Genomic DNA, 12,872 nt, shown 5'->3' on the forward strand with positions numbered 1-12,872 from the left:
AAGTGGCTGGAGCAAAACTTTACTGTCAGGCTCTGCAGGGCCACAGGACCTCAGGAAGGGTCCTCATTGGGCTGGCCCAGCCTCCTCTCTAAGGCATTCAATAATATTAGTAATTAAATAGCAATACTCATCCCCCAACTGGAATGTATTACAGAGGTCCCATTGTGCCATGTGGTCCTAAGGGGTCTGGTCCCATGAGGTCTGGTCCCCCAGAGGTGCATGGGTGGGGGCTATTCCCTGATGCAGAGGGGTTAAGGCCACAAAGGAAAAGGAGGAGGAATGGGAGCCTTAGGGCAGCTGGCCTGGTCCATCACATCCAGGAACCGGCTCTGCCCTTGGGCTGACTGAGTGCAGGGCATGCCAGATCCCGGGCACCATGGGTCCAGATGGACGGCGGGGGCCCCTAGGCGTGGGGATCCGTGAGGGTTTTCCATCTGGCTGTGTGTCCATCCGGCCCCGTGCCCAGGTCCTTGGGAGCTCAAGGCCACCCAGGTGGCTCGCCAATGCATCTGGCATCCCCCCAACACCAGGGCAGGGGCTGCCTTCATCGGAAGAGCTGGACAGGGCTGGACCTCGGCACCTGGGCAACCCATTGGCCATCCGGCCAGAGTCCCCAGGTTGGCCACACTTGCCACCCAGAATGCTGAGGGATGAAGAGGAGGAGCTGGAGGAACAGTAGGCTGAGTCGGGAGCTGGAGGGTCTGGGGCCCGCGCCTGGTCAGGAGCCGGTCCAGCGGGGATTCTACCAGCAGCAGCCTCAAGGGCTCGGGCATTGGCCAGGAACTCCTCTTCCAGGCGCTGGAACAGCTGCTGTTCATGCTGTGGATCAAGCTGTAGGGGGGTGCGGAAAACACTGGCCGGTGTGGTGCCCAACTCTGGACCGGGGCTGGAAACCCGGAGTGGCCCTGGGGCTGCGGGGCTGCGGGCACGGGGAGTGTGGGGGCTGTTCCTGCCAGAGCCCCCTGTGCTCCTACCCCGTGGCACCCACGAGTGCTGCCCATCTCGGTCCCTACGCACAAGCAGCACAGCCTGCTCCTCACGATTCTGGCTCCGGGCTCGCCGGGCAGGGCTGGGGGTTGACAGCTGGGCTCCCCTGCCTCCTGGGGTCTCCCAGGGCCGCCCCCGATCTAGCTGGTCTCTGGACTGGCTGCGAGGGGCAGGAGGCCGTCTTGAGGAGGCTGGGGTGCCTGTGGTCAGCCGCCGACTGGGCCGCTCCCTCCGGGGGCCAGTGCCTGAGTCATCACTTCGGGCACCAAGGGGGCCACTCTGGGCCGAGGAGGCTGAAGAGTCGCTGTCCCCAGAGTAGCGTCGGGAGCGAGGATGGGGGGGCAGCTGATCCCGGGCCCTGGGACAGAGAAACAGAAGAGAGATGGGGCGTTGTGGAAAGAGGACTGGCATGCAGGAAGGGTAGGGAGAGGAAGGAAGAAGCAGATTTGTGATTGGTAGAGGGCAGGGAAGACACCTGTGGTGCTGTGGGGGGTTTGGTGAGGGTTGTCAAGGGCTTATTTCTGTCCTGGGGACTTCCAGGGAGAAGTGAGAGGTTCTGCAGCAGCTTCCGGTAGTCAGGGCCCCTGTTCCCTCCCCTACCCCAAGGCAGCGGAAGAAGCAAAGCCTGGCGGGGGTGAGGGGGAGGACCTAAGCTCCCCCTCCCCAGCCCTCCTGTTTCCTGGGCAGGCCAGAGGGAAGCAGGGTTGGACTGGCTGCCACCCAGTCCCAGGGCCCGCCCCAGCTGTGTTGTTAGTTTGATTGGGTTGCCATGGAGACGGGAAGCTAGGCCTGCCCCCACCCACGGGAACTATTCCCAGGGTGTGAGTCACTCTGGAGCACAGGCTCCTTCATCATCCAGGCCAGGGCGGACATTCCCACCCGCACCCCCTAAACCCCTCTCCTCCATGTTTTCCTGTCTCACCTGAGTGGGGTCTCAGGACCGTCCTTTGAGCTTCGTAAGCTAATGGGTATCACCTCTGGCCGGGAACCTGAACGTTCACCCCCTAGGGCTGGGCTACCAGCTCGGGGGCTGGGTGTGGGTGACACCCTCTGGGGGGAGAAGGTTTGGGCCCTTGGCTGGGGTGGGCGGTGGGCTGCAAAGAGAGAAGACAGGTGGCATGTGAGGGGTGGAGCCACAGAGATGAGCCCCCTGCCTGCCTCTATCAAGGGCACTGACCTGTGGAGGAGCAGCGGCAAGGGTCATGCTTGTCCAGGTAGTGCTCTAGGGTGTCCCAGCCGCCACCCACGCGAACCATCACATGGCTCCTCAGCACCTGTGGGAGCCCAGCAAGGGCAGGTCACAGCCTATCCCGTGGGCCTTGTAGCCTGTCCCATGAGCTGCTGCCTGCAGATCATCCCTCACTCTTACCCGCACAAAGATGAGCAGGCTGGAGTCTCCCACACGGTACTTCCCCTCCGAGACCTTGATCATGGGAAATTGGTCTGGGCAGGTACAGCGGCCCAGGATCTCCCTCACCTGAGGCCAGAGAGGAGAGGCTGGAGGTCAGGGCTCAGGTCCCGCCTCCTAGAGCCCAATGTCAGCCATTCCAGGGTCCGGAGGAAGGGAACAGGGGCATGGATTTTGTTGCGCTAGTCTTGGTGTAGCCTCTACACTTGACCTTTCACCAGTTTTCCTTCCCTTTTGGCTATCAAGGGTCAAAGAGATAACTAGATAGGACTGTGATCAGGACAGGAGCTGGGACCCCAGTGAGGCACATTCCCAAAGCCCCTGAGCCTGGGGAAGCCCTGGAGCCATCCTCACTTCCCCTTTACCCACTTCACAGACATGTAGACTGAGGCCCAGAGAGAGGGGAGGAGGCCAGGTCCTGAGAGGAGGCAGTCACAGGACATAAGCACAGGGCGCTCACCACACTGAGGCAGAGGTGCCACAGTCACACACCGAAATGCACACACAGGCCACCCGCCCAGTGAGTATACATCTGCCCGCATGTCCTTCTAGGCCCCGAGCTGCCAGCCTGGCTATGTGGGCGGCACTGCCTGCCTCCCTGCCCACAATAGAGCTGAGGAAATGGGCAGGTGGGGCCTCGGGTGACCCTGGCCCAGGACAGGGTGGGGTGGCAGCCTCTGCCCACACCATCCGGCTCTCCCCTTTCCAGGACTGGCACATTGTAGCCCTAACCTCTTGATAAGAAAGAAACTCTTGGCCTGGCTGCGGGGGTGTCAGGGACAGTTAGGTCCTGGGAGGAGGAGGGAGCTGGAGATGTGGTCTGGCGCCTCCTTTGCTCACAGTAGTTAGTGCTGAAGCTCCCAGCAAAATAGTAGCAGCTCTGGCTATGCTTCCCAGATAATGATGTGAGGAGGGGCCTGGAGCCCCTGGGAGCTTTCCTGGGTACCACTGAGTACCTACTGTGTGCCAGGCACCTTGCCCAAGATCGAGTGTCACAGGCACTCACTTAACCTTGAGGCAACATGTATGCAACTGTCTAGCACTCGATTGAGGGCACACAAGAGGGGCTCAAATCACGTGGCCCCTGGATGAGGAACACACAGCACATCTGGTGCCTAGTTAGCACATAAATGAAGGAGGAGTCATGCAGTAGAGCTCAGATTTTATCCCAGGCCAGCTGGCCCATGTGACATCACTCAACACCTCTCACTCTGTAGGCCTGCTCATCTCCTCGGGGCCAGTATACACTTGGTGCTGAACATATGCACCCTTTCTTTGGGGCAGGCTGTCCTGCAAAGAGGTTTGGGGACTGGTTGTGGGCACCGGCTCGGCTGTCTGATTTCGGGTACAAAGTGCAAGGTAAGAGCACAACAGGGACCACTGGACTTACCAGCTCATCAAGGTTGCGCAGGTCCATGGGCGTCATGCGGGGCCCCCGAGTGGGAACCCCCGGTGCAGTAGTAGTTTCGATGGTGTCCTCAGTAGCAGGGGCATTGGAGGCACTGGGGACTGAGGGTGCAGCGCGCAACTCCTGCTCAATCTCCTGTTCAAACTGTACCAGGCGAGGGGCCAGCAAGCCGAGGCGGGCCCCACGCCGAGCCACCTCCAGCAGGCAGAGCACCACGCTTTTCTCATTCTTCCGCAACACTAAGTCCTCAGTCTCAAACATGAGTACTTCAGGCACACCCAGCTCTGTTCGGCACCAGCCGATGAAGGTGGCCACATTGTCTCGGGCCATGAAGGAGCCAGGCACTACACCGTGAGCCTGAAAGGCCACGCCTTGGGCCGGGCGGGCAGCAGCCAGAGCGCGGGCAGCCTCAGTGACTGCATTGGCATGTTGGCACAGAGTGGTGCCTGTGGCCAGCCCCATCAGGAAGCCATCACCACCACCAGGCAGACCCAGGCCGTACAAGGCATTGAGCCACTCGGCCAGGTCCTCCTTCATGGCCTCCACATAAGCCTCACTCGAGCGGAATGGCCTCACACTCTTGGCTGCAGAGCCTGCAATGCCCACCACTGGGTCCGCCATGCCCAGGCCAGCCAAGTCACTGTGGGCAGGGACGCAGGTCAGGATTGCTGTGAGGATCCAGCAAGCACTCAATACACAATACAGACTAAGCCACTGACCACCTGTACCCACCTGTCATTTCAGGCCAGATGCTTAGGTTTGAGCCCTGACTGTAAGAAATTTCTCTGTACCTCAGTTTCCTCATCAGTGAAATGGACATAATAATATTACCTTCCTCCTTGGACCTAATGGGATAATTTTTATAAATGACTTAGTGTCCATAAGTGTTTGTAGTTTGGCTGTTGGGGGTGTGGATTAGGGAACCTGGCTGAGTCCTCCTTACTATGTGAAAGGGTTCAAGTCGAGCTCTAGAGGCCACAGCCCTGGTCTTAGAGTGGACAGGAGAGGAGCCCAGGTCCTGAAGACAAGGGCTTAGCTCCATTATTCAGGGATGCCGTGGACCCGACCTACTCTGGGAAGGTCCGGGGTCTTCCCTCAGTCCCCTTCCCTAAGGACTGTGTCATTATTTATAATAACAACATAGCAGTAAGTAATAACAGGTAGCCATTGACACTGGCCAGGGCTGAGAGGGCTGTGATAATTAATTCCATTTTACAGAAAAGGAAACTGAGGTGCAGAGAGGGTAATCAGCCAAGGTCGCAGACCAGTGGGTGAGGGAGCCCGGGCCCAGGGCACCTCCTTTCTGATCCCAAGCGCGATCAGGCAGCCAGCTAGCCCCGGCCAGGCCCCGCCTCTGAAGAGCCTCCCTAGAGCCCAGGCCGTGCGGCCCTTACCGAATGGCCTCTTCCAGCCTGACCTCTCCTTCCGGACTTTGGCCCAGAGAAGGTGCGGGGCTGCCCAAGGTCACACAGCCCCAGGAAACTGAATCAGCCGCAGCCCAGTTCCCCATCAGTGTGCGCCGACAGAGGAGAGGGGTTGCTAGGGTCCCCACGCTCACCTGGCTCATCCTGCGGCCTCGGGGAGCATCGCCCCGGCGGGGGGCCGGAGCTGGGCCGGGCCGCCGCAGGGAGGCGCCGCCCGAGCCACAGCGATCCGGTCCCGCCGCTGCAGACTCTGCACCGTCTCTGCCCCGCCTCCCTGGAATTCGGATCCGGCCCAGAGGGGGCGGGTGGGGCCGCGCTCTCTTAAAGGGGCCGTGTAGTTCCCGTCCTGGCAGGGCGGGCTGGGGGAGGAGCTGGAGTCTCCTGACTGGGGACCGGGCCCGGAACCGGGTCAGTGAAAAAGCGGCTGGCTCTCCTGCTCCGTGCAGAGTGGCGACGGGGAGTCCCCAGGTGGCCCTACCACCCTAAATGCCCCATCATCACCCAGGCTAGTCCCCACAGTCCCTTCCATCCTGCTTGGTCTCCTGAGGAGGGGTTTGGGTGCTCCTAATTGTACCCCTCCCCCTATAGTGGCCTCCCTGGAGAAGGCAAAGGGCTTGTTCCCAAGATGAACTCCGGAAGCGATAGAGGCTGGGGGGGAGGGAGGGGGGAGAGGAAGGGGCTGCAAAGTCACCTCCGGCTGGAATGGACCTCCCTAGGTCCCATAAATGAGGCCATCCCAGCCAGGGTTTCAAGCTTTCTATTCTCAGCACCAGCCTCAGGTTGTGGAACTGCCAGTGGGATGCCCCCCAACCCACCCTGTTGTTCTCATTCAGCGCCCTGTTTTACATTGAGTGTTCATTTTTAACCTTGATGTTAGGGGAACCCATTTCTTGGATCTGGACACTGAGAATTGGTGGGGAGGGGGCTAAGGCCTGAGGGTCTGACCCTATGACCCCTGCCTGCAGGGAAGCCAGTCTTGACCATTTGGACCACTTCTGGCCGCCTGGGTCAGGCAGAGTATTAAGGGGAGAGGAGGGTTTGAGGCAGCCCGATCAGCCTGGTGTGGGAGGGTTAACCCCCACTGGTTTCTTTTCAAACTGCAGAGGAGGGACCTGGCTGGGATCAGCGGGAAATCCTGCCCCCTGCTGCTGCTGGCTGGGCGGGGACACCAGGCTTGACTGGGCAAGCAGCCTTGCTGGCCAGGCGGGGCCAGTTTGGGGATGGTGGTGAGGGTGAGAAGCACTGCCAACAATAAGCCAAGATGCGGAGCTTTTTTATTTTTCTTAAAGAGAGAGAGAGAGAGAGAGACACACACACACACACACACACACACACACACACACACACACACACACGACAGAGACAAGAAGGGAGAGAGATGAAAAGCATCAACTTGTAGTTGTGGCACTTTACTTGTTAATTGATTGCATCTCATACATGTCTTGATGGGGAGTGGATCTCCAGCTGAGCCAGTGACCCCATGCTCAAGCCAGAAACCTTGGGCTTCAAGCCAGTGACCTTTGGATTCAGCGACCTTTGGGTTTAACCCACTGACCATGGGATTCTAGTCAGGCAAGACTCAGAGCTTTAATAAAGCTCCTACTGTGTGCTAGTTCTACTCTGTGCCTTGACCTGAAGTCACCTCTATGAGGGACAGTTTTATGCCCAAACTAGAGCTCAGACAGGAGAGCAGCTGGAGCTGGGTTTGGATATGAGTATTAGGGGAGTACCCTCATTCTAGGATCAGAGGCATTTGTAAGAATCTACTGTGTTCCAGACTTCCTGGTGCCAGGCTGCTCACATGTGTCATCTCACCAAGACCTCATGACCTTTCAAAAAGTGGACTGTCATCCCCATGTCCTGGATACCTAGGTAGAACAAGCCCCCCTCTACCATCGCCTCGGTCCCTTCCCCCCTCCCAGAGTGAGAAAGGCCCATAACTATTAACAGAAGTGGCTGACTCTTATGCGGCACCTACTGTGGTGGTACTGGAAACCCAGAGCAAAAAGCAGGGAGCAAAACAGAACTAGTTCTCAGGGCCTGGAGGGAGCTGCTGGGGCGAAGAGGGAGGTGGAGCCACGTGAGGGGGAGCAGGACTCTGAGTGGGTGGTGGGATGGGTCTGCAATTTTGAATCAGTGATCAGTAAAGGAGGTGAGGAAGGGGGCATGTGCCTGATGTGTGCAAGAAGAACTGAAGAGGCCCATGAGGCTGGAGTGACGGGGGTGGAGGGAGGGTCAGGATAGGGAAATGGAGGCAGATAACATAGGCTCCATGGGAGTGCCTTTTGAGGGACATGGGTGCCATGGAGGGATTTAGAGCAGGGGAGGGGTGTGACCTGACCTTGGGGGTTTTTTTGTTTTTGTTTTTTTTTTAACTTTTATTTTTATTTATTCATTTTAGAGAGGAGAGAGAGAGAGAGAAAGAAAGGGCTCAAGCAAGAAGCATCAACTCCTAAATGTGCCTTGACCAGACAAATGCAGGGATTTGAACCGGTGACCTCAGTGTTCCAGGTCGACGCTTGATCCACTGCACCACCACAGGTCAGGTCCTGACCTTGATCTTAACAGATTCCCTGTGGCTGCTGTGGGGAGCAGGGCAGGGTTGGATTCTGGCTGCATGTTGAGGGGAGAGCTGAAAAAATATGAGGGCAGAGTCAAGAATACCTCCCGGGCTTGGGGCTGCTGATCCCGGAGGAAGAGAGGACTGCTGGAGATGGGCTGGGAGCATCGGTTTCAGGGAGGGGTGGAGATCAGAGTGTGGATACTAAGTATTTTAATTCTCAAAATAATCCTATGGGGTGGGTATGATTTTTTTATGTGTTAAGGAAACTGAGGCCCAGAATCCTGTGGCTTCAACATAGGCATGGGCTGGTGCTTGGCTAGGAAGCTGCCTCCTCAACCTAGGTTGCAACTGGAGGTCAGATGATGGCCATGCAGTGTTCAAGCGAAGCCCTCATTGGCAGGCCACAGAGCTGGTGCTGGGCAGCTCTGGTGCTGGTTGGGTCCACTTGAAGCTGTCCAGGCTAGACTCAGCTTGTGAGTACAGTCCAGGATGTGTGGGTAACCCACAGGGGGCTTCAGGCTGCTCTGTAAAATGTGAGTCCAACCATGATTTCTGCTCCGGCTGTGGGCCAGATGACCCCAAGCTTCCCTGAACTGCCTCTTGCACCCTCCATGAAAGAAACAAACCCAGTGAGCCCCAGTGGGTCTGCTTTCTAGCCGCCTCTGTCCCACTCTGCTCGCCTGGTACCCGGCAGCTCTGTAAGGAAGGGGGCAGCGTAGGGGCAGCTTGAGAGCCAGCTGTCAGCGCAGCCTGGGGTCCTGGGGTCCTGGGGTCCTGGGGTCTGGGGCTTTGGCTCCCAGTTCCATCAGCCACTGGCCCCACAGCTACTGCAGCCCTGTAACCCCAAGTTCTTTCCACAGAGCAGGTGAGCCACTTCCTGCAGGCCTTTGTTCACATGTGGGGCATGGATTCGTCACTCCATTGACTCCATAACCTTTGCCTAAGCCCTTGGGGTGTGGCTTGTGGGACCATGACTCTGTGTTGGAAATTTTTATTCCAAGTACAACTGACCAGTAGCTGAGAGTCTGAAGCAGGGGATAGAAACTAGGTGAGACTTTCCCTCTTGACTTCTCCCTCTCACCTCTCCTGCTCTCTTATGTTCCTGCCCATTCCCCAAACCCCTCCCCAGGCATCGACAGCTTTGTACAGCCCTGTGAGACACAGCTCAAGAGCCTCCTGAGGGCATCTGAAGCCAGCGCAGTTCCAGAAGTTTCTTTTGGCTGAGAGAAATTGGCCTGTCTGATACAAATACCTCCACTCTAGGCCTACGCTCCTAGGACGGAAACCTCTCACAGGGCCATTTAGTGCTAGTGACAAACCTCCAAGCAGGGACGTGAGGCTACTCCCGGGACAGCCCCAGGGTCTAGCTCGGCAGGAGACAGCCAGTGCCTGCCACATACGATGGCTGTCTGTGCGGCAGTGTCCCGTAAGGGCTTGTCATCTAGCATGGCTGTCGGCCAGGAGGTAGCCAATCCATACCCACTGCTGCTGAGCACAAAGCCTTTTAGAAAAAAGTTTGTGGGGGGGGGCGGGGGGAAGGGTTTGGGGAGTGAAGGAGACAAGAGGGTGAGAAAGCAGATCTCTGGAGGGAGACTGCCCTCAACTCTGACTTTGGCCCCTGGATAGCAAGCCCCACTCGCATCTGAGAAATGGGAACAGCATACCTCCTATCTCACAGGGTTAGGAATTAAACATGTTGAGGCAGTGCTGGCACAACGCAGGTTGCACGATGCAGGCATCAAGTTTGGGTCTCGGGTGTGCACCTGACTCAGACACTTTTTTTTTTTAGCATGCGTGCACACGTGAGAGACAGGAAGGGAGAGAGATGAGAAGCATCAACTTGTAGTTATGTCACTTTAGTTCAGGGGTAGTCAACCTTTTTATACCTACCACCGACATTTGTATCTCTGTTAGTAAAATTTTCTAACCAATCCTGCAAAAGGGGCCCCAAGCAAATTGATGATTTGACTCCTCTGATTTTGCCAATTGGATTTAAAAAAAATAAGTCAGGAACATCCTGAAATGGAACTAACAATACATGAGTATAAATTTAAAGGACTTTTAGATACTGGAGCTGATGTATCTGTTATTGCTAAGCTACATTGGCCTCCTTCCTGGCCCACTCATGCAGCAGCTACAGAATTACAAGGTATAGGGCAGAGTAAATCCCCTCAACAAAGTTCTAGTTTTCTACATTTGTAAGATTAAGAAGGTCATTCTGGATTTTTTTTTTTTTTTTTGTATTTTTCTGAAGCTGGAAACGGGGAGAGACAGTCAGACAGACTCCCGCATGCGCCCAACCGGGATCCACCCGGCATACCCACCAGGGGCGATGCTCTGCCCACCAGGGGGCGATGCTCTGCCCCTCCAGGGCGTCGCTCTGCCGGGACCAGAGCCACTCTAGCACCTGGGGCAGAGGCCAAGGAGCCATCCCCAGCACCCGGGCCATCTTTGCTCCAATGGAGCCTTGGCTGCGGGAGGGGAAGAGAGAGACAGAGAGGAAGGAGGGGGGGGTGGAGAAGCAAATGGGCGCTTCTCCTATGTGCCCTGGCCGGGAATCGAACCCGGGTCCCCCGCACGCCAGGCTGACACTCTACCGCTGAGCCAACCGGCCAGGGCCAAGGTCATTCTGTATTTTTTAAGCCTTATGTGCTCCCTGGATGGCCAGTTAATTTGTGGGGTAGAGATGTTTTGAAAAATATGGGAGCGTTGCTTGTCAGTCCTAAGGGTTTAGTCAGTACTCAGATGCTTGATCGGGGATTTTTGCCCAGCAAGGGACTAGGGAAAGAACAGTGAGGAATTCTTACCCCCATAGAAATGGCACCCAATACCAGAAGGTGTGGATTAGGATATCAAAATTTAGCATAGGGGCCTTGGTAGCTCCTGCTACCTCAATAATGCATTGTGCAGACCCAATTACTTGGAAATCAGATAATCCTGTATGGGTAGACCAATGGCCCCTTTCTCAGGAGAAACTTAGGGCAGCCGCTCAATTGGTACAAGAGCAGCTACAGGTTGGGCACATAGAACCATCTAATAGCCCATGGAATACACTTCCATATTTTGATCTTGTCGCCTCCTTGATTATCAAGGGGCATAGTCGACCCTTACAGCTTATAGGTTTTTTTTGTTTGTTTGTTTGTTTTTTAGTATTTTTTTATTTATTTTATTTGTTCATTTTAGAGAGAAAGGGAGAGAGAGAGAGAAAGAGAGGGAGAGAGAGGAGAGAGAGAGAGAAAGAGAGGGAGAGAGAGGAGAGAGAGACAGAGAGAGAAGGTGGGGAGGAGCTGGAAGCATCAACTCCCATATGTGCCTTGACCAGGCAAGCCCAGGGTTTCGAACCGGCGACCTCAGCATTTCCAGGTCGACGCTTTATCCACTGCGCCACCACAGGTCAGGCTACAGCTTATAGGTTTTGAGTCTCAAAATTATTATTGTTCCTTTTTTCAAAGGATCAACAACAATGGCTCTGGGAAACTTCCACTAAATGGCAAATCGCTCTTGCAAATCAATGGACAACTTTATACTGAAACTGTCAATTTAAAATCAGCTCAAAATCTAGAATTATATGCCATGACCATGGCTTTTCAGCATTTGCCATATTCCCCTTTTTTTTTTTTTCTTCTTTTTTTTTTTTAATTTTTCTTTTATTAATTTTTAGAGAGGAGAGAGAGAGAGAGAAAGAAGGGGGAGGGAGGAGCAGGAAGCATCAACTCCCATATGTGCCTTGACCAGGCAAGCCCAGGGTTTTGAACCAGCGACCTCAGCGTTCCAGGCCGATGCTTTATCCACTGCGCCACCACAGGTCAGGCCATATTCCCCCTTTAATCTATATATAGACAGCAAATATTTACTTATGGTGTTTCCACTATAAAGACTGCTGTCTATTTCAGCAGTTCCTCCTCCTTCAAAGACTTCTATGTCAACATAGAGCTCCATGTTTTATAGGACATACTCGAGCTCACTCCATGCTTCCTGGAGCTTTAGCACAAGGGAATGCCCTTTTTTTTTTTTTTGTATTTTTCTGAAGTTGGAAATGGGAAGGCAGACAGATTCCCACATGCGCCTGACCGGGATCCACCCGGCACGCCTACCGGGGGGGATGCTCTGTCCATCTGGGGTGTTGCTGTGTTGCAACCAGAGCCATTCTAGCGCCTGAGTCAGAGGCTGCAGAGCCATCCTCAGCACCCGGGCCAACTTTGCTCTAATGAATGAAGCCTTGGCTGCGGGAGGGGAGGAGAGAGACAGAGGGGAAGGAGAGGGGGAGGGGTGGAGAAGCAGAGGGGCGCTTCTCCTGTGTGCCCTGGCCAGGAATCGAACCTGGGACTCCTGCACTCCAGGCCGACGCTCTACCACTGAGCCAACCGGCCAGGGCCTAGGAATGCCCTTGTTGATCAAGCTACCCAAAAGAAAATTATTTGGAGCAACCATGACAGATCGAGCAATTCAGTCTCATACTATTCATCACCAGAATGCTGCAGCCCTGGGTAAACAGTTTCAACTTGCTCGGGAAGCAGCATGGCAGATTGGGAAATCCTGTCCAAGGGGTCCTATACTACAATCTGCCCCTTCATTTGGAGTTAACCCTCAAGGACCCCTATCAGGACAACTTTGGCAAATGGATGTTACTCATATACCTTTATTTGGCAAACAGTCCTTTGTCCACATTACAGTTGATACATATTCTGGATTTATAGTAACCTCTGTCAGAACAGGAGAGGCTGCTAAGCATGTTATAGCTCATTGTCTGTATGCACTGTTCTATTATTGGATTTCCTAAACTGGTTAAACTGACAATGCTCCTGCATATGGAGCAAAAGCATTTACTGTATTTTGTCATTCTTACAATCTTTAAAGTCAAGGTATTATTAAAGTGTACCCAGCAAATATTTTAAGGTCAATTTAAAAAAATTTAAAAGGGGGGAGTCATATCCTGGAACTCCTATGAGTTTACCATATCATGCTTTTTACTTAAAAAAAATTTTAATTTCTTTTGAATGCTGATGAACAGGAGACGCCAAATCTTTTTCTCCTGCAAACTACTACCTTCTTTATTTGATCCAGCTAATAACAATGTTTTGT

At 54.7% G+C, this 12,872-nt stretch overlaps 1 protein-coding gene across 4 annotated transcripts; it reads right to left on the bottom strand.

Annotated features, from left to right (window-relative positions):
* Nucleotides 1-3: 3 nt before the first annotated feature.
* Nucleotides 4-5,516, bottom strand: GAS2L1 (growth arrest specific 2 like 1). Of its 4 annotated transcripts, none has more exons than XM_066260206.1 (6): nt 5,362-5,516; nt 3,786-4,443; nt 2,357-2,464; nt 2,165-2,261; nt 1,910-2,081; nt 4-1,345 (listed from the first exon to the last, which is right to left on the bottom strand). In XM_066260206.1, exons 2-6 carry the CDS (start codon nt 4,422-4,424, stop codon nt 289-291), a joined length of 2,073 nt encoding a protein of 690 aa, XP_066116303.1. In that variant the 5' UTR covers nt 4,425-4,443; nt 5,362-5,516; the 3' UTR covers nt 4-288. The 4 variants fall into 4 exon arrangements, with proteins under 4 accessions (XP_066116303.1, XP_066116304.1, XP_066116302.1 ...); XM_066260207.1 differs by having other exon boundaries at nt 3,786-4,471; nt 5,362-5,511; XM_066260205.1 differs by having other exon boundaries at nt 5,198-5,492.
* Nucleotides 5,517-12,872: the final 7,356 nt, after the last annotated feature.

This window comes from Saccopteryx bilineata, chromosome 2, assembly GCF_036850765.1.
Source record: "Saccopteryx bilineata isolate mSacBil1 chromosome 2, mSacBil1_pri_phased_curated, whole genome shotgun sequence".
NCBI classification, from domain to species: domain Eukaryota; kingdom Metazoa; phylum Chordata; class Mammalia; order Chiroptera; family Emballonuridae; genus Saccopteryx; species Saccopteryx bilineata.

Coding starts and splice junctions, on each gene's coding strand:
- GAS2L1 (XM_066260205.1), bottom strand. CDS start 5,370: ATGAGCCAGGTGAGCGTGGGGACCCTAGCAACCCCTCTCCTCTGTCGG. Junction 4,444..5,197: donor AGGCTGGAAGAGGCCATTCG/GTAAGGGCCGCA, acceptor CCCTGCCCACAG/TGACTTGGCTGGCCTGGGCA. Junction 1,346..1,909: donor GGTCCTGAGACCCCACTCAG/GTGAGACAGGAA, acceptor TCTCTGTCCCAG/GGCCCGGGATCAGCTGCCCC.